The sequence below is a fragment of the Arvicola amphibius genome, chromosome 14, assembly GCF_903992535.2.
Source record: "Arvicola amphibius chromosome 14, mArvAmp1.2, whole genome shotgun sequence".
NCBI classification, from domain to species: domain Eukaryota; kingdom Metazoa; phylum Chordata; class Mammalia; order Rodentia; family Cricetidae; genus Arvicola; species Arvicola amphibius.
In genome coordinates, this window is record NC_052060.1 from 13,217,440 (window position 1) to 13,240,546 (window position 23,107).

Sequence of the window (23,107 nt, forward strand, 5' to 3'; positions counted from 1 at the left end):
CTACTGATTCCACGTGACTCAAACAGCGGCCTTTGCCCTCCCTCCGTTTAGTTTTGGCCTCCAGCATGCCCTAGAGTGGCTGCTGCCTCGGGCCCCACCTTGCCCTCTCCTAATCAGCTGACTCAGGTCCAGCCCTTCCCTGCCCTACAGAACGGCTGGGATCGTAAATTCCTTCCTTGAGAAATTGCACCTGTGCTAGGGTCTTGCCACCTCAGTGGTGTGGAATTCCACAGCACAGTGGAATATGGATGTATTTATTTTTGTCACAAAGATGTTTCAAGGCCCATTTATTAAGGAATAAATACCTTCTCCCCTGGGGTGTGTCTAAATAGAGCTGTCCTCTCAGGCCTCAATTCCAGCTGTTTTCAGATGCGGGTTCCTTCTTCTGTCTACCCTAAGTTAGCCTATGAAAGCCAGTATTTGAGACCTAACAAAGAAATCTACACATTGAGCCAGGTGGTAGTGGTGCACGCCTTTAATCGCAGCACTCGGGAGGCAGAGGCGGTTCGAGGCCAGCCTGGTCTATAAGAGCTAGTTACAGGACAGGCTTCAAAGCTCAGAGAAACCCTGTCTCGAAGAAACAAACAAAACAAACAATCACACGAAAGAAATCTAAACATTGATTTAACACTGGTGATTGTTTTCTTAATGTATTGATCTCCAAATGTCTGGAACTAAACTGACAGCATCCCTGAGCTTCTGATGTGCTGTTTCCACTTAACAGACAGAGGTGACGGGCTGAGTGAATGGCTTAGTCATTCGCATTCCAATCTCCAGAACTCCTGGACATTATCTTTTCTTGCAACAGATACTTCTGGGGTGTGTTTAGGGCTAAGACCTGCAGATGGGCAGATTAGATTGAATTCCCTGGGCAGACTGATAATGATACACTGGAGCCCATCTTCCTGGGAGGCAGGAGGTCAGAGGGACAAAGGGGCACTTCAGTGAGCCTGAGTGATGACATCAGGCCAAGGAATGCCGCAACCTAGGGAAGTAGCCAGAGCAGAGGCAAGAGATGGATTTTTCTCTGGAGAATGTGGAAAACAGTCCCACGGGCAGACACCTTCACTTTGAAGGAGTTTTAAACTCATTTTGTATTCTGACCTCCAGAACCATCATGTCTGAACTCAGGGTGTGTGTGGTAATTCGTTCCAGTAGCAATGGGAGATAGGGGGCCAGTCCCTGACCCCTGCACGCACACACCTCCACATCACTCCCGAAGACCAGTAAAGCCCTCGGATGTGATGGGATGTGTAATGTGTAAGTGACGGGCACTTCCTAACCATCGGGTCTTTTCTGCACCACCCTTTGCCTCTCCTCCTTGACCGTAATCTCCACCCCAGTAGACTATATTGGCAGCGCTGATTTCCCGAATCCTGAGAAGACCGTTTGAAGGCTAACTCCTGTTCTGCCCCCCTCCCCCTCTTCCCTCTGTTCTTTCCTGGGAACACCAGAATTAAATTTCCTGTTCTAACTGCGGCATCAGAACACATATTATATTATAGACATATCCATCCATTCCAGCTCACTTGCTTGCTATTTTGTATTCTCAAGGAAGTGGGGGTGGCATGTGAGAATTTAAAGCATTTGCTGACCATGGTTAATTTTTTTTTTTCCTTTCAGGAGCTTCCTCAGGGTGGTGAGACAAGACTTTGATGACAAGCTCAGGACATTGGGATGTTGTGGAAGGGGTTGTCTGGCAGATGGCACCCCATCTGTAGGCAGTGGTAAGCACCTCTTCTTTCAGGGCCTGGTACCTGCCACACAGGGGAGGCATGCAAGCAGCCACACGCTTGCTAAAATGTGTCTGTAATAATGAACATGGCTCCAGGAAGCGACGGGACTCTGGTGTGAGTATAGCCAAGAACAGACAGTTTCAGTCATTCTGAAGCCCTCCTCTTCCGAGGGGACAGCTACTCACCGACTTCTGAGTGTCTGGAGAGGTATCTTGGCACACGTAAGGTATCTTGGCAAACATCAGTCTGGATGTTGCTCCCTGAGATGGGCCTCACAGGTCCTACAAGGTGTCGCCTCACTGCCCTGCCCATCTCTGCCCTTGCATTGGAAACTCTTCTATTAAACTCTTCTCTAATCTGAGCATACACGTGTGTGTGTGCACATCATACACAATCATTTAATTCCATTTCTTCATCTTATACTCTGAAGCAGAGATTCGATTCTGAAAGCAAGTTTTATACAGAAGCAATTATTTGACATGGTCTAGACTAGGTCCTTTGGATAAATCGGCCCTTACCATTTCTAATACATAAGCTCTTCTAACCTTTATAAGCGCTAGAATTGCCCAGATATTTCTACAGAAGCAAGTCTCCCTTTTAGGAGAAATTTAGGCTGTCATGTGGCCACAAGGACAGACTTCTCTACAAAATCAGCACAAGGCGTCTATATTTGTGTAACACAGCAGTAATTATCCTGGTGGGGAAGCATGGCACAAAAAGGAATTTCTTCACTTAGTGAGCACCACAGTCACTCACTCTTCTGTGAAGAAATAACTTTATTCTTTGAGAATTTCATACAATGTATGTTGATCATATTCACCCCCCACTCCTCCCGGATCCTCTCTATCCCCCTCCCAACTTCCTGTCCCCTTCAAAAAATTTGATCGCCCATCCACTATAGTTTGTGCTATCTATATACTTGTGGGGAGGGATCCACTCGAACATGGTTGATCTACCAGGAGCCACGGCCTTAAAGAAAACTGACTCTCCTTACCTCAGAGTCACTCACTCTTGATACCTTCCCACCTCGGTATTTAAACTTCTGTTATTAGTCCATCATGGGCATGTAAAATAGAGTGTACGCATTCTCCGAGCTGTCCATATACATATATACGTACATATATACGTTCGTTGGTTTGCAACAACTAATCACGGCACAGAGGGACTTCTTTTGCACACATCTCCTTGCATGTATGTGCACTAAGCAAGAACCATGGCAGCTAAGACAGCGTGTCTGCTTTCTACAGCTGCATGCTCTGACCTCACGTGCTGTGAATCGTCTCAGAATCGTCACCAGTATTCTCTGCTCCTTAAGGTGAAGCAGAAAGCACAGAACAGTGTGGATACAGAGGTAGTTATTTTATAGAATTATGCTTGCATGTGTGTTCAAACATGCCGTTTAACGCTGTGCAAAATTATGTTTCTTGCAGTGAGTCATGTTAAGAAACTGAGGGGGAAAAAGTGTCCATAATTATGGAATATACACACTTTCAACCTGACTTGTTAAAAATCCAGCTGAACAAATTTATGCTTCTACTAGGATGCCAGTAAATTCCTTTTTCTTCAGTTCCAGTATCTGACTAATTTTTATGGAATTTTTTTTGTGTGCTACTCATCTTTTTTGACCAAGATTACCATTCAAATTTTGATATCTGGGAAGTCTGGTTATTTACTACTTGTTAAGGTTTGTCTTTTTTATCTTTAATTTTCAATGTGAATTCTGACATTATCTCAGTCAATATAAAAAATTATTTTTAATTATCATGGCCACTGACTATCAGCATCTCTGGTAATAGTGTCTGAAAAAACCCAAATGGCTCCCCCACTATGGGGCCCAGCCATAAAAAGCAGATCGCTCGCTCATGTCAATATTTTAAATTCTGTGTTTGATTGGCTGGAGCTAGGCTGCATCAAGAAGCAGAGCTGCGAGTCCAGGCAGTGTACATTTTTAGCCTTAGAGCTTCTGCAACACCAGGATAATAGTGTTTTCAAATAGTGTTACAACTTATTAACAGATCTTGAAATTGACTTATGTCTCACAAAAGACAAAAAAAGAGAAACAAAACTGTTGGTGAATTATCTTTCATAAAAGCTATACACAAATTTATTTTCCATTTTATGCACATTTATGTATCTTTAAGGAGAGAGGAGAGACTATATAAAAGCATTTCTTGGGCTGGGGTGGTAGGTAGCTCAGTGTGTAACGTGCACGCTCTGCAAATATAAGTAACCGAATTAGGATCCCAAGCATCTGTGTAAAAGCTGAACGCAGCAGCGTGCATCTGTAGCCGCGCTGCTCAGAGGGGGAAACAGGTGGGCCCCGGAGCCTCCCTGGTCAGCCAGTCTAGCCAGAGTGGGGACCTCCAATTCAGTGAGAGACTCTGATAAAGGGGGAGTCTCCACATCAGCCTCTGGGCTCCACCCACAGAAACACCTATGTGTGCACATTTGCACACACGAGCACATACATATATGTGTCTTTAATTGTGCACGTGCCATGTATGTGTGCATGATGTATGTGTGTGGGTGTGTGCACACCACAGTGTACGTGTGGATATCAGAAGACAGCTTTGTGGAGTCAGTTCTTTCCCTTCTACTTTTACGTGGGTTCTGGAGACCAAAGTCAGGCACCAGGCTGGGGCCGCAAGTGCCTTTAGGCACTGACCCATCCTGTGGGCCCCAGCCAGTTTTTTATTGTGGTTTAGGATCAAGAAAGTCTGAAGACTGAGGTACCAGGGGACACAGGTGCGGTGGGTCAGTCATCATATCTACTACAACACCCCTTATTTTACTAGCATAGCCTTCTGTATTTTTACTTTGCATGTCTACATGTACCACTATGCATGCGTGTGCACATGTGGAAACCCTAAGACAGCCTGCATGAACCAGTTCTCTGCTTCCGTTAGATGGGTCCCAGGCACTGAACTGAGATTCAGGCTGAGCCATCTTGCTAGTGCTTCCTGTATTCTTAAGTCTGTTGATAGCTTTAGTTTGGAATGAGTATTGAATGCTGTACCCACTGAAGTGGCTACAAGTCTTTCTCCTCTGATGTGCCACACCCATGGATTTTTCACAATGCATCATCTTTGTATTCTTTAACACTGTTCTCCTGGGGTTCTCTTGTTACTTACAATCCGTCTCATACAGCGCTCACAATTTCTAGCAGGTTCTGTGTTTGTTAAAGTTGCTACTGTATTCCTAATGCACTCGTATGAACAAAAGGCCTGTTTTCTGTGGTCCGTTAATAAATTCACAAGAGGAAGGCAGTAATACTTCCCTTCTGGTAGCCCTACAGCAGCCAGGGTCTGAGTTGATGTCCATGGCTCCTGTTACTGCTGAGGGCTGTGCAGATGTCTGGGGTTTGGAGAGTCAGCTGAGACCATGTTGGTGTCTCAGAGCCATGTTGCTGCTGGGGCTATACTGAGCTGGGTGACCTGATCTGCCACAGGGACCATAGTGGTGTCTGGACCCAAGCTATTGCCGAGGGCCATGTCTGGGTCCATAGTCCTGTTGCAATTGGGGTCTGTGTGATGTCTATGGCCCGTGTTACCACAGGGGGCCCCTATGTTACACAGGGGTTCCTATGTAACCATGTGTGATGAAAAATCTGAGGACCATGCTGAGCCAGCCTCGCCCTTCACTGGCCCTGGGAAAGCTAGCCATGACCCTCACTGGATACTGCAGAAGAGATCTGTCCCTGACCCCCAAGGAGAGCTGCCCTCCTCCCCCGCTCTTGGGAAAGATGGTCCCACCCCTCACCACAGGCATGAAAGAAATGGCCCCAATGGCCCAGGCATGGGCGGTCGTGCTCTGCCCTTTGCCTGAGGGAGGGTGGCCCCAGAGGCCTGGAATGACCCACTCAGTTATCACCCACGCCTACATCTAGGGCCTTGTGTTGTCCCACCCTAACATCTACCCCATTTATGATGCGCTGGAGTACGTGGATGCCATCAGGATCACCATGACTCAGGGCGGCCACAGGATGTGTTAGAGGACTGCCGGCGAGGCTCCAGTGATGATGGTGTTCCAGAAACCAGAAGTCTTGAACCAGACCAGTGACTCACTGCAGTGAACACTTGTGAGTAAGCTGACTGAACAAAAGTGTACGCTGTGTGGCACACTGAGGCTCCCAGTGTCACTAAGATGAAGAGTTTGGAGAGGTGGAGAAAGACGGAGGAGCGAAGAGGTTTTTTGTTTGTTTTTTGTCTTGTTTGATTTCTTTAAAATTTTCTTTTCGGGGGGGGGATGCTGCAAGGGTGAAGGGTGGATATGGGGGTGTGTAGGGAATGAGTGGACTTGGGATAAATGATGTGAAATTCCCAAAGGATTAATAAAGAAACTGTTAAAGAAAGGAAGAGAAGAATAAAGAGAAAGGAAGGAAGGAATAAAGAAAGGAAATTTAAAAATCCCTTCATCTTTGTTACCTTTGCAACTTAAGGACCAATGATAAAATAGCTGTATGAAGAAGTGCTACTGAAAAGTGGGATTTCAATTCCAACCTTAAGTGACAGTTACTTAACACTTATGTGCAAAGAATATAAACTATATACTAAAAGTATCTTCATTGGTGACAGCAATGACAGTGCCTGTTTTGGTCAAAGTCACTTCAACAATGTCAAGAAACCACTCTTCTTGTATTTTGTTAATGTCATGTTGAGAGTTGTAGAAAACCTCTCTTGCTTCAGGGCAGGCAAGCTCTGGCGCTTCAGGGGCCATGGTTTAAATGAAGACTCAGAAAGCGAAGTGCAGCATTCTCAGTGGACCGCACAGTGCAGCAACCACACAAGCCATTAGATCTGTGGGCCTGAAACCTTGAGTTTTCCTATGTGTCCTATATTTTGCTTGTCACTTGTGAGGGAAAAACTCCTTACTTTTGATGGTTCCCCCGGAATTCATGGCATCTTTTTATTGTTACATATGTGTAACACACATACACACACAAATATATATATGGCTCTGCATCCAAAGCTCATGATGTCTTCAGCAACAGGGACTTACCTTCCACTTCTGGGGGTGGGGACACCAAAGGGCAACAGTAATAGCCCATAATATTTTAGGAGTCTCTTGGACATCCTTGACCAACTCAGAAGAGGGCTGGTCAGCCTAATGTTAGTTTTTTTTTTTGTTGTTGTTAGTCTATGGTTCTTGGTAGGAGCACTGTCTGCTCAGATGAAAAAATTTTAAACTATTTGTGTTTATTTATACATGGACTTACATGTATTATAGGTATTTTTAGGTAGATAGTTTATAATATGATTCATTATGATCTTTTCAGATACCCTTACTGTTATTTTAAAGATGCTTTTAGTGGACTAACTATACAAACAAAACATGTTACCTACCAAGGAAGATTTCCGGTACTTGCAACAATGCACACGTATATACATGTGCACATTCTGTTCCATCAATATGTATTAACAGTTATCATAGGGAATAAAGTCCATCTTTGAAGGCAGTGGAAATAATTATTAAACTATGCTAGAGGGCTGTCTAGGGAGAAGAACAAAATATATATCTAACTAGAGCAGCCAACAACCAGTCCAGTCTTATTACACAACACATAATTCAAACTGAGGTCTCTTCTACCTTCTAGTTGGGAAAAAAACAAACACATTGTCAGAATTACAGGACCTTCACTTACTCAGCTGGAAGCAACAGGAAACTCAGTGGCAACAGAGAGCAGGAAAACGTACGTGGGAAGTGAAGCCATGGCACTGCTTTCCTTGGGGGCTGGATGATGGATACAATTTCCAACTTCTAATATGAAATTTTCTGTAATGGGTTATATTATTCTTATAAAGAGAGATTAAACCAATCAATATATATATATATATATATATACTTATATTTATATATATATTACTGCTTTATTTTAAACACTTTATTTGACAAGAACCAAGTATTTCTGGAAGCTCTTCTCTTCCTTTCCTAAAGAGAGCTGACCTCCATTTTCTAGAGAAGAGAGAAGCGGGGCTCCACAGTTTGGGGGTGTGGGGCACACTTTGCTGAGATTTGCAGACACGATGCTTCCATAACCTCCCTGACAGCTAGACACAGTGTCACCTATTAGGGGCTTCACTGCATCATGGCCAATGTTCTCTACAGTGGTAGAAATGGCTCCCTCATCAGCAAGGGCATAAAGGAAAAACAACAAAGGAGCAGGTGGGTATAGTGCTAGTGGAAGCCAAGACAACATGGAGTAGGCCACAGGATGCAGGTCTCCATGATTTCCAGAAGCATCCACAGGGCACCTTCCCTTCACGTTTATGTGCTTTCTCTTCCCAGAAGATGAGCATAAACAGACTTTCTAAACACAGCAGTTTCCCGGGTTGGGAAAGTGATCAACTGCCCACACATGGACTCTCTGCTTATACGCCTCTCTGAAAGTGTTCAAGCTTTGCGAGAAACAGATTAAGTGTGATTTGGATTTATTTGGAAATCAGTGGAAGCACTTAATGAAAACTCAACTTTTTCTTTAAAAGTTGCCACGCCTTTTGAGTAAACAACTAGAGGCTCACTTAGGGCAGAATTCAAGGCCTGGTGTGCCGTCCAGATCCCTCATTGCACATGAAGACAGCAAACACTCTTGGTTAAGTCACAGGTAAAGAGTGTCAGCACATTGCTTGCTGACTTTCCCCGGCTTGTGGACTTTCATTATGGACTGTGCATGATTTTGAGTTATTGCTGACCCTAGAATCTCACAAAGAAAAATTTCCCAAGTGTTTCCACATGGGAACTGGAAACATTGCACAAAACAAGTGTCACAGGGAGCTACCAAGTCACAGCCAGTCCTCTTGTGGCAGTAAATTGCTCTGTTGATTCTGGCTTTCACTAGCGAATGATCTCAGACTAAAGGCACAAGCTGCGCTGTCTGTCAATCAATGGGTGGGAAGCATCTGAAGACTCCTGGTGGAGAGCAGCAAGTGACAGGGACAGACATCAAGTTTACTAGGAGGATGACATCTTGGGGGGAGTTCTGGCTAACCCTAGTAAATCTGCGAGCAGTTTCACACATCTGCTCTTAGCCCCAAGGATGGGAAGCAGCATGGGATACAGTCAGCCACCTAGACAGGAAACTGGAGCTGTGTGACCAGAGGCGTGGTGCCGAGCTCAGCCTCAATTCTGAACAATTAGCAATGATTCTCTCGGTGTGCCAAGGTTCTCCCTTTTGGAATCTCTCCTCCAGCCTCCTCTGTGTCTGGAAGGTGTCAGTGGGCCGACCCCGAGGCACTCGTGATGATGAGGCTTTGCTTCTGGGCAGGAATGTGGGGCTCTTCACTTGATCATCTGGGTCTCCTCATCCACATCATAGAACTCTTCCTCCTCCTCGCTCTCGCTCCCCAGGGGGCTGGCCTTGTCCAGGGCCTGAAATGGCAAAGGAGATCTTGGAGAGGCAGTAGAATGATGTCATGCCATGCCTAAAGGAGCATTACCACCCGTCTGCTCACGTGACAGCTTTGTTGTTGTCTTGTTTTAGGGCAGGGTCGCACCTAGATGAAGTTAGCCTTCAGTTTGCTATGTAGCTGAGATCAAAGTCTCATCCTTCTGCCTCTACCTCCCGCCACTCCCAGTTCCAGGGATCAAACCCCAGAGCACCTTATGCATTTAGCACAAAAACCCTTCCAGCTGAACTATACACCTGCCCCGACAAACGTATCTTGATGACAGCTGTTTTCCTAAGGAATTATCTGTAGAGTATTTTAAGGAAGCTAATGAATCCATTACCATCTTTATTTATTAAAACATCTGCTGTTCAGTTCACCTTTAATTTTTAGTTTATTTTCAATCTGAACTTTATGTTTTGTTTTGCCTTTTTCAGAAACTCTTTTTGCCCAGGTGGAAGACCTGGATGGTTACAGCAGCATCTCTCTACCTGTGGAGGGTCCAAGGTCTGCAGAGACAAAGCTTCCTCCCCTAACCTCCTATAGGAGTACATCTGAAGGTCAGAAAACGTCTCCAGCAAAGGGCTGTTCAGAGTCTCTGGCAACAGCAGGCTCAGGAGGCCTGAGGTCAGGCCGGTGGCTCCAAACACGATGAAGGGCAGAGACCACTGCACGTTCTTCTGTGGGCACAGGGAGTGGAACAAAAACAGAGCTATCAGTCTCTTAGCAGGTGACATCAGCAGTCTTGTGACGGAGGACTGCCATGCTTACTGCCTAGTCAGCACCTTCCTGCTAGATGACACCATGCACCGTGGTTTTGGTTTTTAGTGCTCTAAGACAATTATCCCCGGGAGTCACTGAATGTCTCCTCGGGCACGCAGAGATGGATCAGAGTGAGCCAAAGGGTGGCATGAGAATATGGACTAGAAGCCTTGGGGCAGACACCTTGGGCACAGCCATGGCTCCCTGTGAGCTTCAGAGGCCCTCACAGGCAGAGTTCACAGGAACTCGAGTCCACGTTCCACCTGATGGAGAAGTCTGCTCCGCAGAGAACTCCATGTTCTCTTCCGATGAAGATGACCCTGAACTATTTGCTGATAATGAACTTGGAAGTTGTCAAGTGTGTTGGAACATTACCACTGACAGGCCCAAGATTAAAAAAGCACAAACTGAAAGAAAAAGTTCTGCGGTACTCAGAGTTTTAAACTATTTGAATTGAATATGATGCTAGACAACAGTTGCTTTAGAGATTCAAAAGGTATTCTTAGGGCAAGTCAATGTTTTCTTTCAACGCACAAGCTCCCAACAATGAATGGGCTGGCTCTACCTTTAGTTTATTTTTTTCTCAAGATCTTCTAGAAAATTCCTCAAAGGCGGTGTCAAAGCCATAGTATAAGTAATATTTTAATGGTATTTTATTATATAATAACATTGTGATATAATTTTAAAATATTTCTGGATTTTTAATTATGTGTATGTGGGTATGCGAGTGGATGGGGTGGTGTCTGTGGCAGTGTTGGAGCCCCTGAAGTTATAGGAGGTCGGGAGCTACCTGACATGGCCGCAGGGATCAAACCAGGGTTCTTGACAACAGCGGACTTGCTTTAAACCACTGGGTCACTTCTCCAGTCTCTTGTATAAACAGTTTAGGATCCAGAGTCTTTGTTAGTATAAGTGAGGAAATGGTCTGGACCCTTAGTTATTGCCGTGGCAGGAAAGCCTGAACTGCAGCCCCAAGGACATTTTACAGCAAAGGGACATTCTGACCCTCAGAAGACACAATACTGGGAGGCAGTGGTAGTGTTCTTGGTTACCATGTGTCTGAGTCCTTCCTGAGACAGCTCAAGGGTCCGTGATTGATCTCATGACCGTCTATCAGTTAAGACATTTATTGTTCCAGGGCTAAGATAGTCTTATTTTTTTTAAAGCCTTTATCATGAAAGCTGGGTTCGATAATAGCTGGTCAGGCTTCACAAACGGGGCTTGGATTATCCGTAGGATGCTTTTCCTAGCTCCACTTCACAAAGCAGGACCCTGTAGGACCCTTTCCCAGCCCCATTGCCCCTGTCTATCCTCCACCTAGCAAAATCAAGGAGAGACTGGCAGGGGCCCCAGGGCTTTCACCGAACTTGAGCATTTTAAGGCTGCAAGGATTTTAAAGTGGTCACTGTTTCTCCTGATCCCCAGACAGGGGCACACATGCTGCTAGGTGTGTCTCTTCTCCAGTTTTCTTTCCCAGTGGCTAGCATATATTCAACCCGCTGCTAGGGCACGTCTCATCTTTAGAGCGGATGACAACGCCCACCTCTTACAGCTGCTCTGCCGGTTACCAGCAGCAACATCTGTGGAGTATTTCACAGAGAGCCCAGCACACCACAGAACGTCATAAGTATTGATTAACTAGTTCTGAATGTCTATGGGAAGGGGCTTGCTTGTATCATCAGACCCTACAGTGAGTCCAGAGGAACAAAAAGCCAGACCCACAGGGGTGGAACGCCCCAGTCCATCTGCCTGACAGAATACTGGGCTCTTCATGGGAAAGGCACAAGATTCACGTTTGTGCAGCTGCTCTTGGTTGAAGCTGTTCGTTACCTCTTTCTACACAAAAGCACACATGAGTTCCAAAGCAGAGAACCAGGAAGGACAGAACCAGGAGGTACAAACCAACCAGTGAGGGTATGAAGGGGGCAATGATCCCGCCCACTCTGGAGAACATGGAACACGCTCCAAGGCCAACATTCCTGAAAGACATAAGAAAAAAAACAAATTAACTAATCAAATAAGATCTTTAAGTATCAGGGGGATTGTTTAAATATCCTGGATTGGAAGAATACAATGAGTTCAAAATCATAAATAATTCTTAAGTAGAGGGTACAGTGCCGCCTACTGGACCTTGCTCTGAGGCCAAAGAGTTGTGGGGTCACCACCATGATGAGCTCACTAGACACACGAGGCCTCTCAGGCCTCGAAATGTGACTCATGAGGATAAGGAAATGAAGTTTTGTATAAAAAACAGTCTTGCTATGGCGACCCTGGCTGGTTTGAACTGTGACAATCCTTTTATCTCTGCTCCCAACTTTTGGAATTCAAGATATGAGCCACCATAGTCAGCAGAAACTGATTTATTTTTAAAAGATTTATATTTATTTTTTATGTGTATGAATGTTTTGACTGCATGTATATGCTCCACATGCATGCCTGGTACCCCTGGCAGGTGGAAGAAAGTGTTGGATCCCCTGAAACTAGACTTACAGATATTGGTGAGTCACCATGTGGGTGATGGGGATTGAACCTGGGTCCTCTGCAAGAGCAGCCAGGGCTCTTAACCATAGAGCTACATCTGATTACTGAAGTTTTAATGAACTGAAATAGTCATAAGGATAGTAACAGCCAAATTAGACAGAATATGACATGGAATGAGCACCTGAGCATGTCTCATGATAAAGACGGACTTTAGTTCTATCAGATAATACGGCCAGAGGACCAGGGTTCTGTGATCCAAAAACTCAGCCCATTTGTTAAAAACCCAGCTAACTATTGAAAGCCAGGTGTGTAAACAGGAAATAATGCATGCACACTGTCAGGTAACAGGAAATGATGTGTGCACACTGTCAGGTAACAGGAAATGATGTGTGCACACTGTCAGGTAACAGGAAATAATGTGTGCACACTGTCAGGTAACAGGAAATGATGTGTGCACACTGTCAGGTAACAGGAAATGATGTGTGCACACTGTCAGGTAACAGGAAATGATGTGTGCACACTGTCAGGTAACAGGAAATGATGTGTGCACACTGTCAGGTAACAGGAAATGATGTGTGCACACTGTCAGGTAACCCAGAGAGTCACGGACAGTTTAGGCGGAAGGGTAGAGAGGGAGCAGAGAGAAGGGAACTATTTCCAGCTAGGATGGCCATCCACTTCTGTCTCAGCCCCACCGCCAGCGTGAAAGGTGCGCCTGTGAGGATGGTGTGGTACCCAAGTTCCACATCAGGCTGCAGAAACAATCAGGGACAAGCAGACAACTGCAGACCCAGCTGTTTCTGGCAAGAGACCTCAAGTCAACAGGTGGGAAGCACCCCTAGGGCTCTTGCATGAGGAAACAGAAGGGGCTCGTTCAAATGATCCCTCAGGAGACTGGCACAGGACTGGCAGAGAGAGGACCAGCCCAGGGCACAGGCAGCAGGGCTGAGGCTACAGCCTCACCCTGAAGCTGGGACATTAGGATAGAAGATGTTCTTTCTTATATAAGCATGCACTGCCCATCTAAAACAACCGACCCTCTGGAACTGTAAGCAAGCCCCCCAGTAAATGCGTTCTTTTGTAAGAGTTGCCTTGGTCACGGTGTCTCTCACAGTGTTACAATAGTGACTGCACAGTGGGTGATTAAATGTTCCATGACTGACAGATGCCCATGCGAAGGTAAGGAAGGCCATCTCTGCCCACAGAAGCAGAGTCAACAAAGCCAAGAAGGCCTGAATGGGATGCAGCCACATGAGCCCCATACCTGATGACAGTGGGGTACAGCTCAGAGGTGTAGATGTAAACAATGTTGAAGGCTGCACTGATCGTCAGCTTCCCCAGCAAGGACAAGGAGTGGCTGTTGATCACGGCAAACACACCTGTGTCTGAGAAGGACAGATAACGCTTGTGAAGACGACAATAAGAACAGGCCTTTCAAATGACACATTTTACTGTGAAGGAGCAAGAAACATTCAGATTCATCTCCATAAGCCTACCACAAGGTTTTACCCAACACACACACTCACATACATGCATGCATGCATGCATGCGCGCGCGCGCGCGCGCGCACACACACACACACACACACACACACACACAAGCACTCACGCACACGCACAGTGCTATCCCTGCAATTTGACACACTGACTGTCATTCAGGAACATGTGAGGTTCATTTATTCACGAGAAGCCCCGAATACTTCTGTGCTGACGGGAAGTACTTGCCACAGGTGCTATTGCCCCTGACCTCATACTCAGGAAGGGAAGACTGAGCGCCTTTGTCTGCAGTTCTTATACCTGGCTATTTGTGTTTGCTGGCTTTACTTCATTGCAAAAACAGCTAAAGTGGTCAACTTGAGAGGGAAGATTTATTTGGGTTCAAGATTTTAGGGGTTTCTCCATGGCTGGTTGGCCTTGTTGCTTTAACCCTGAGGTGAGGTGAAAGCACGGCAGTAGAAATGTATGATGGGACTTTTTACCTCATGGTGGCCGGGAAGCAAGAGAGGAAAAGGAAGCGGGGGTCTTAAGATCCCCTTCAAGGGTATGTTTCCCAAAGACCTCACTTCCTCCCAATGGTGAGGACCTCCTGAGAGAACTCTGTACGTGGAGATCAAACTGTGAGCACACAGTTCTTGTGGGTTTTGTGGGATATTCAAAATCTAAAATATACAAGTATTCCATTGAGGTGAGGAATATCTCATTAAAGTTTTGAGGGATATAACAGTATACTGTAGAGAAAAAAAAAAGATGAAAGAAATTTGGAAAAAACTTCTAATTTTCTTTTCTCCTCAATTTCTTGCTTGGGTTATTAACTGGTAATTAGATTTGAAGTCCTTAATCTATTGACAAAATGCAAGAATAATTCAGTTTCATTTCTTTACTAAAATATTAATATCCTGATTCTTTCCTTTATTAACTGGATTCTGTAGTTGTTACCTGTCTAACATACCGAATGTCTCCCTTTCAAAAGTCCACACAACTCTGCCTTCAAAATGCAGTCACAACTCTGCCTTCAAAATGCAGTTTTCTCCTTGTGAGAAGAAAGCAACGCTCATACCCTTTGCGCCCACTCCTGCCGCTGTCAACCTTGCCCCTGCACTTCCTCCCTAGCTGCAGCCTCTGGCCTGCCGCCCTCCTCCCCCCAGTGCACTGTCCCGATTGCCAATGCTGTCGCCGCAGGCACTCTTCTTGTCACTCACTTCCCATCTTTTTGTTTGCCAAAAAGACATCTCACAATATTTCATGCCAAGGTCGGCATTTTATTTATACCGGTCAGACTCACAGAATTCTCTGTAGAACAGGCCACACGGTTGATGACTAAGTGTCTGTTGAGCTAAAAGGCACTGGGACTCCAGCTGGCGTGAATGTTGTGGGAATAGTTTGTGTCTGTGCTGCCTCAGTGGCCAGTGAGGAGGGCGTATCACATACCTCGTCCAAAACCATGTGCCTCTCCTGCTTAACTGTGAGACTGAGCTCCATCTACTTCAGCATGGTGCCATCAGACCATGACCAGGCACCTTAACCGTGTGGGTTGCATTCAATGCTGCCAAGATATTTGGGAATGATCTTTGCTAGTGTAAGCGGTATATATTTAAGCTACAAGGTCTTTCTAGAAAGACAAGCATTTGCTCCAAGGTATGTGTCTGGGATTCTGAGGTCACCAGATCTCACTTCTGGTAACAATTTAATGAGATTATACACTTCATGTAAACCAATAATGAGGATATATATGAGCTTCATCACTATTTTCTAGAAAACTGAGTCAGGAAAAGGTACTGAGTAGCACTGACCAAAACAAACATGTCTAATTGTTTGTGTAAATTGAAGTTCCCAGAAAGCAAAGAAGACACCTATGTAGACTCTACATGTTAGGAGCAATGGGTTAGAATGTTGCAGGTGAACAGTCCAATCATCAGGCTTCCTTCAGTGCCTTTACCAGCCACGCATCCCCACCCCCGTGTTTGATCTAACACCTCTTAACCGTAAAGAAAAGCCTCTGAAATGTATTCTAGTGGACCAATGTCTCCTACCGACCCCAAGGACAAAATGCCACCAGAGAGCATGTGAAACCTGTAACAGAATTGCTGTTGTTTTGATCGCTCTGCTATAACCCGTCTGCCTGTGGTCCCCACAAATGCAAACAGTACATGTATTTATTACTTCTTTTATTCCATGACTAGGAAAAGCCTATGCAACTGCTTCCTTAACAGAACATGTTATCCTGGGCACCCCGCATCTATATAGGTTCCTGGACCATGGTCATTTATATTTGGCTCAAGAATAAAAACATCTCTTATTCCTCTTGACGTGTGCTACCTTTTAACTGCAAATGGCTTTTGGTAGGGATGGGTTTCCCTCACACCCTGCCCCAGGCACAGTGGCATCTTTCAGAACCACACGGAGGCATCCTACATCTTTACTAACAGGACTGAAGATTGCCATCTGGAAATTTAAATTCACACAGAGGACACAGAGACTGTCATCCAACCCCCACAGGGGTCCAAAGCTGCCAGAGGATTCCCACGTGAGTTGGAAGACACCTCCAGCTATAGCTCATCTGGGGAGGCTGGTTCTGGCCACAGGCCAAAGCAACCCCATCTGCTGCTTGAACCTTCTCTCCTCTGCTCCTGCCAACACACCTGCAGTCACCTCTTGTGGGGACTCCACCTCTCCCCCAAGATGGCTTGTGTCACCAGCAGACAGCTTTCTTTGTTAGGATTCCTGCCTGTGCAGCTGCTGCTTGGCTGGCTTTGTTCCGGAAGGTTCTGCAGCCACTGAGCCCGTCTCCTGCCTTCCTGACCTACATTGCCAGTTACTACCGATGAATGGTCAAAGTATTGTGTGGAGAAAAAGAGCAAGTGACTTAAAAGGAAAATCAAACTGAAATTATGGTTTTTAAAAAGTGGATTTGCATAACATATGCATCTTTCCATGTACCAAACTTTTCAGAAGTCAGTCCTTTTGTGGCCATCGGAATAAATAGCTCTTTTGTCCATTTATTACTGGGTTGTAAGATCCCATTCTCTATTTTTGATTCAATCTTTCATCGTGTGTACATTTTACGGACATTTTCTTCTACTCTGTGCCCTATGTTTTTTCTTTAAGGGTGTTTTCAGCGACTCATGCTCCCTTGGTTGCCCAGGTTGGCCCTGAACTCCTGGTTCAAGCAACAGTCTGTTGGTTCCTAATACAAAAAACAACAGCTCGGCCCTCAGTCATTTTCTTCTTTCGCTGGATGGTGGTAAGCAAAGTTGTTTCGTTTTGTTGTATTGTGAGACAGACTCCGTTACAGGTAGCCTAGGCTGTCCTTGAACTTGCTGTGGTCAAGGCTGACCTTGAACTCCTGGTGGTATCTCCTCCTCCCCTTCCTCCTCCTGACTACTGGGATTGCAGGTATCTCTGCAGGCAGACTTTTGGCTGTTCATGTTTATAAACAATAAGGTTAGCCGGGCGGTGGTGGCGCACGCCTTTAATCCCAGCACTCGGGAGGCAGAGGCAGGCGGATCTCTGTGAGTTCGAGGCCAGCCTGGTCTACAAGAGCTAGTTCCAGGACAGGCTCTAGAAACTACAGGGAAACCCTGTCTCGAAAAACCAAAAAAAAAAAAAAAAAAAAAAAAAAAAAAAAAAAAAAAAAAAAAAAAAAAAACAATAAGGTTATATGTCCTGCAGTATAGCACAACAGGCAGACAGAGCTCCTCTGCTTCACCTTTGCCTCTCCTTTTTCAGGTACTGAACACTGAACCGGGGGGCTCAGGAATGTACTCTGCTATAAAAGTCACACAGCAAGCCCATTTGTTGTTTGATTACATTTAGTGTGTGTGTGTGTGTGTGTGTGTGTGTGTGTGTGTGTGTGTGTGTGTACACAAGTGCCTGGGTATGTGCGGAGGCTGGAGGACAACTGTTGTGACTTGGTTCTCTCCTACAATGCGGGTCGTGAGGACTGAGCTGGGGGTTACCAGGCTCTGTTGCAAGTGCCTTTGTCTTGCAGAGCCATCTTACTAGCCCCGATTGGCTTCTTAAAAACAACAACAACAAGTTAATTCTGTCACCACAGTCTCAGCTTTTCTAGAATTCTACCTGAACAAACTAACAGTCTGTGGACTTTTGTGTCTGGTTTCTTTCACTTGGCATAATGAGAGGCACTCATGTCGTGCAGGTCACTGGTCATGTCTTCTTGTTGAGTAATGTCCTGTGTGGGTGGATAACGGTTGTTTATCTGGTCATCAACTGGTGGGCATCTGGGTACCTTCCAGCTTGGGTCTAGTGTCAGTCACACCATGAGTTCTTGCAGCAGAGCCTTTGCCTTCCCTGCTGCACTTCAAACACGCGACCGCGGCACTGTCTGTCCCTCGCCGCCCTCGCTGTGTGTGACCAGGTTTTCCATTTCTGGCTGTTCTGATGTGTGCATGGGTATCTCAGCACAGATTTGTCATTTTCCTAACGGCGGATGGGTTTCAGCATCTCCTTCCATACTCATTTGCCATTCTAACGACTTTGTGAAGAATTATCTCATTAAATATTTTGTCGTTGTTGTTATTATTATTATTGAGTTTTCAGATTCCTTTCCTTATTTTGGATTTGATCCTTAATTATGCATTATTTTATGAGTGTTTTCTTTTGGCCAGTGCATTACTTTTCATCTCTTTAAAGATGCTTTTCCTTTGAAGAGACCTGTCTCCCTATGTTGCCTTAGTTGGCCCTGAGGGCTAACCTTGAACTTACTATATAGCTGAAGATGACGCTGAACTTCGGGTCCTCCTGCCTCTACCTCCCAAGTGCTGCAATTACAGGTGTGTGCCTTGACTCTACACTTGGCTTTTATGTGATGCTGGGTGTTGGGGATTAAACCTGGGGTTTTGTGTGTGCTGGGCAAGGACTCTAACAACTGAGCTACATCCTAGGTCCAGTGAAATCTCTTTTATGTTTGTTTTTGAGACAGGGTCTCACCATGTAACCTTGGCTGCCCTTAAACTCACTCTGTAGACCAGGCTGGCCTCAAACTCAGAGATCCATCCGCCTCTGCTTTCCAAGTGCTGGGATTAAAGGCATGCGCCACAATCACTGGTCAGTAGAACCTTTTATAGAGCCAAAGTCTGTGCTTTGATCAAGTCTGAGTTATATTTCTTTTCTCTTTTAGTGCCTTTAATGTACTAGTTAATAAATCTTTTCCTGGTTGGAGAGGTGGCACTGTGGTCAAGAGCACTGGCACCTCTTAACCAGAGGACCCAGGTGCTCTTCCCAGCAGCACATGGTAGCTCACAACAGTCTGTCCTGTCCTGAGGGATCCAAAACCTATTTCTGGTCTCTTTGGGCATTAGGCATGCACATGGTATACAGAAATATATGTAGATAAAACATCCATACACATAAAATAAGTAAATGAATTCATTTTTAAAAGGACTAAAAGTATCTTTTTTAAAAAAAGGAAAAGAAATTCTGACTAAGCCAGTCACTACTCTGCCTGCTCTTTGACAAGTTGTGCAGTTTCAGCACCGAGGCCTGGCATCCATTTCGAGCATATTACTGCATACAGTATGACTCTGCTGTTCACAGTTGTGGTTTTTTTAAATATTCAGTTCTTTTCCCTGATCTATCCCATCAATAACACATTATCTTGATTACTATGACTGTAGAATATGTGAAAGCAGATCTACAACTGTGTTTTTCTTGATAGTAATTATTTTGGCTGCTCTAGAATCCTTTGAGTACTCATGTTTATTGCACAAAGTTATCCTATGACTAAAATAATCTTCCTGGGCATTTGATACTGTGCTGACAATAAACTAGTGTGGTAAGAGATGAGAGCTTAAGTAAGCCCTGACCTTTGAGCATGATGATCCCCTAATCTGTGAATATTACTATTGGCAATTCAGTTATTTAGTCCTCTTTAGTTCCTCTCAGCAACTTTCATGGTTTTTATGTTACAAATGCTATAGGAATTTTATCTTTAAACAATTTTAAATTTTATTACCAGTACCATTATTTAATTGCATGTTAGATTATCTGCTAATAATATATAGAAATAAAACTGTGTGTCACATTATTCTGACAAGCTCATTGATTAATTCTATGTTTCAAATTTAAAATTTTTTATTTGTGTGTGTATAGCATGGCATGCGTGTGGTAGTCAGAATATATTTCTGTGGATTTGGTTCTCCTCTTTGATCACGTAGGTCCCAGGGACTGAGCTCAAATCATCAGACTTGGCAGCAAGCACCTTTACCTACCGAACCGTCTTGCCAGCCCTCATTTGTCAATTCTAGTAGGTATCTTGATTACTGTTCAGAATTCTCTATTATTTCACTCTGTCTCAGCATGGCCCCTTTTCCTTCTTCTCCCTGCTGTGTTTGCATTTACTGGTATGTTCTTGACAATGTGCCACGGAAAAAGGCATCCTGATCAAGAGAGTATAAGTCACTCTTTTAGTGGGAAACGAAGCGTTGGCTAGATCCTCCCTTGACCCTGCTTGCCAAGTTAAAGAAATTCCCTCTGCTTCCAGCTGCTAATATTGCTTATAGTGAATGGTTTATCACTATATTGCTTATCACTCTAAAAAGCGTCTTTTCTGCTTATACTGAATTATTGTGTAACTTTTACTCTTCTTTCTGGATTTCTTTTTTAACCTGGTGAATGGCACTGATGGGGGCCGCACTTGAGGGGTAAAGCCAGCTTTGGTTTGGCGTAGACCTCAGGGTAATTGCTGGCCTAATGGGACCTGCTGGGAAATATGTGCTTTATAGAACCCAGGAGCAAATCCATCAGGGCTTGCAGTCCTCTGTGGGAACGTTTCTCTAGCAGACAAAGGGCTACAAACGTCATCTGCTTGCTTTCACATAAGCCTTCTTAGTTTGTTTCTATAAAGACTGTACCTAAATTGGGTTTACTAGTATAAGAATAGTCACCACGTTTTCCCATTAATGCCTAAAATTTCTTTAATGGTGGTTCCATTTTAATTTCTGATATTTGTGATCTCTGTCTCCTTATTTTTTTATTAGTTTGGAGGTTTATTAATAATTTTAATTGGTCCTAAACAATAGATTTTTGATTTCCTTGATCATTTTTCTGTTTTCATTCCTTGTTTTTTTCTTATATTTCTTATGATTTTCATTCTTCTGATTGCCTTATTTAACTTGACTTTCCTTTTCAAAGTTTATCTTTTAGAGGAAAGAAGTTGAGATTGCTAATCTGTTCTCTTGATCATTGATAATTATGTAAATGTTGATACTTAAGCCTCGCTTTTTCTACATGTCATGAGTTTTAATATTGGTGTGGGAGGTCCTTCTGTCTATGTGTTGCTTTTATTGGTTAATGAATAAAGAAACTGCTTTGGCCTATAGCAAGGCAGAATTTAGCTAGGCTGGGAAAACTAAACTGAATCCCGGGAGAAAGAAGGCAGAGTCAGAGAGAAGCCATGTAGCCTCGCCAGAGATAGACACTGGAACTTTACCCAGTAAGCCACAGCCCCATGGCAATAAACAGACTAATGGAGATGGGTTAATTTAAAATATGAGTGAGACAGAAATACACTTAAGCTATTGGCCAAGCAGTATTGCAAATAATATGGTTTCTGTGTGATTATTTCAGGGCTGAGCAGCTGGAAACAAACAAGTGGCCTCCTAAACATAATATTGAATACTTAATTTATGGTTTAATTAAAATATCTTTTAACTTCTTTTTGTTACTTAATTTGACCTGTGTGCTTTCTTGTTTAGTATTCAAGATATCCTTCTGTTATTAATTTCTAGTTTAATTCCATTCTGGTCAGGTAATACTTTTATAAGTCTTCAATCCTTTTAATTTTATTTATTTATGTTTTATAGCCCAGACTACATACAGCATCTCACCATAGATGTTCTGTGGCTCTTCAAATGAAAGTCCTGTTCCCTTGCAGTAGGGTAAGGTGTGGACAAACCAGCTGTGTCATGCTGGCTGTGTCTTGATTTTCTCCTTTTTCAGTCACTGTGTCAGTTACTGAAGGAGCAAGACAAGTTCTGCACAGTTTTGCTTTGGATTCTCTGAATGAGAGGCACACCTATTTAGGATACTTATGATATAGGATTCCCCTCTGTATGCTGTGAATACCATTGGTGAATAAAGAAACTGCCTTGGACTGTTGATAGGGCAGAACTTAGCTAGGCAGGGTAAACTAAACTGAATGCTGAGAGAAAGAAGGTAGAGTCAGAGAGAAGCCATGTAGCCCCACTGGAGACAGATGCTGGAACTTTGCTGGTAAGCTACTGCCATGTGGTGATACACAGATTAATGGAGATAGGTTAAATTAAGATGTAAGAGTTAGCCAATAAGAAGCTAGAGCTAGTGGGCCAGGGAGTGATTTAATTAATACAGTTTCTGTGTGATTATTTTGGGGCTGAGCAGCCAGGAATCAACAAGTGGCCTTATTACAACATACTTACATGGTCATTAGTTGGCTACTCTTCAATCATGTGTTTAAAGTTTTATCAATTGATGAAACTTTCAGTCATTGTTTCTGCAGATAATATTTTTCCATGAGACCATAGTTACATGTCAGGCTGCCTGATATTTTCCCACAATTCACTGGTGCTCATTAGATTTTATTCAGTTTGTTTTCATTTGAATTGCATTTCATGGTGAACAGTTTCCTTTGCTATGTCTGAAATTCATGGATCTCTTCTTCCACGGTATCCAGTCTGTTGTGGGTCCCATCACTATTGCTTTTGCATGCTGCATGATTCCTCTTTAGATTTTCTATGCATGTCTTCTTTATAGCCTCATTTTTCTGCTCATTCCAAATACACATTTATCTACTTAAGTACATGGAACATAGTTACAGAGGCTGCTTTGACATTCACCTACTTAAGCACACAGGGCATAGTTACAGCACTTCCTAGTGCACCTCTGGGTTATTTCTGGTGATCTCTCTCCTTGCGCTGAGGTTTTCTCCTGCTTACATGTGTGTCTGGAAATTCTGACTGAAAGCCATGCGTGACAGTTCCCTGGCCAGGTATTGCATTCTGTTAGTGTATTCTAAATGTTACCTTGACTTTGCTCTGTGATACAGCTCATTTACTCAGAACCAGTTGATCCTGCGATGTTTGTGTTGAGCACTTTTAGGGATAACAGCCTTTTACTTAGGGCTATTTTGGTCTGGGCTGTCTTCTCTAATGCTTAATGTCTAGCTAAAGAATGCACAAAGCATTGATGGGCCTGGGTTCTAGGGATGGCTCTGCCTGCTACTGTCTGATTTTCCCTACTCCTATCTGGAGGT

General features: G+C 44.1%; 1 protein-coding gene across 5 annotated transcripts in view; it reads right to left on the reverse strand.

The window, feature by feature from the left end:
* Nucleotides 1–7,573: 7,573 nt before the first annotated feature.
* Slc22a15 (solute carrier family 22 member 15) overlaps nt 7,574–23,107 on the reverse strand; it is a 56,508-nt gene continuing 40,974 nt past the window's right edge. For 2 of the 5 annotated variants that reach the window (XM_038312037.1, XM_038312039.1), the window contains exons 9-12: nt 13,626–13,746; nt 11,787–11,859; nt 9,610–9,798; nt 7,574–9,101 (exon numbers count right to left, since the gene is read on the reverse strand). In XM_038312037.1, coding sequence (XP_038167965.1) covers nt 9,012–9,101; nt 9,610–9,798; nt 11,787–11,859; nt 13,626–13,746 — 473 coding nt within the window. In that variant the 3' untranslated portion in view covers nt 7,574–9,011. Of the gene's footprint in view, nt 9,102–9,609; nt 9,799–11,710; nt 11,860–13,625; nt 13,747–23,107 lie in introns of all 5 variants that reach the window. The other 3 variants (XR_005283189.1, XR_005283188.1, XM_038312038.1) reach the window with 3 other exon arrangements.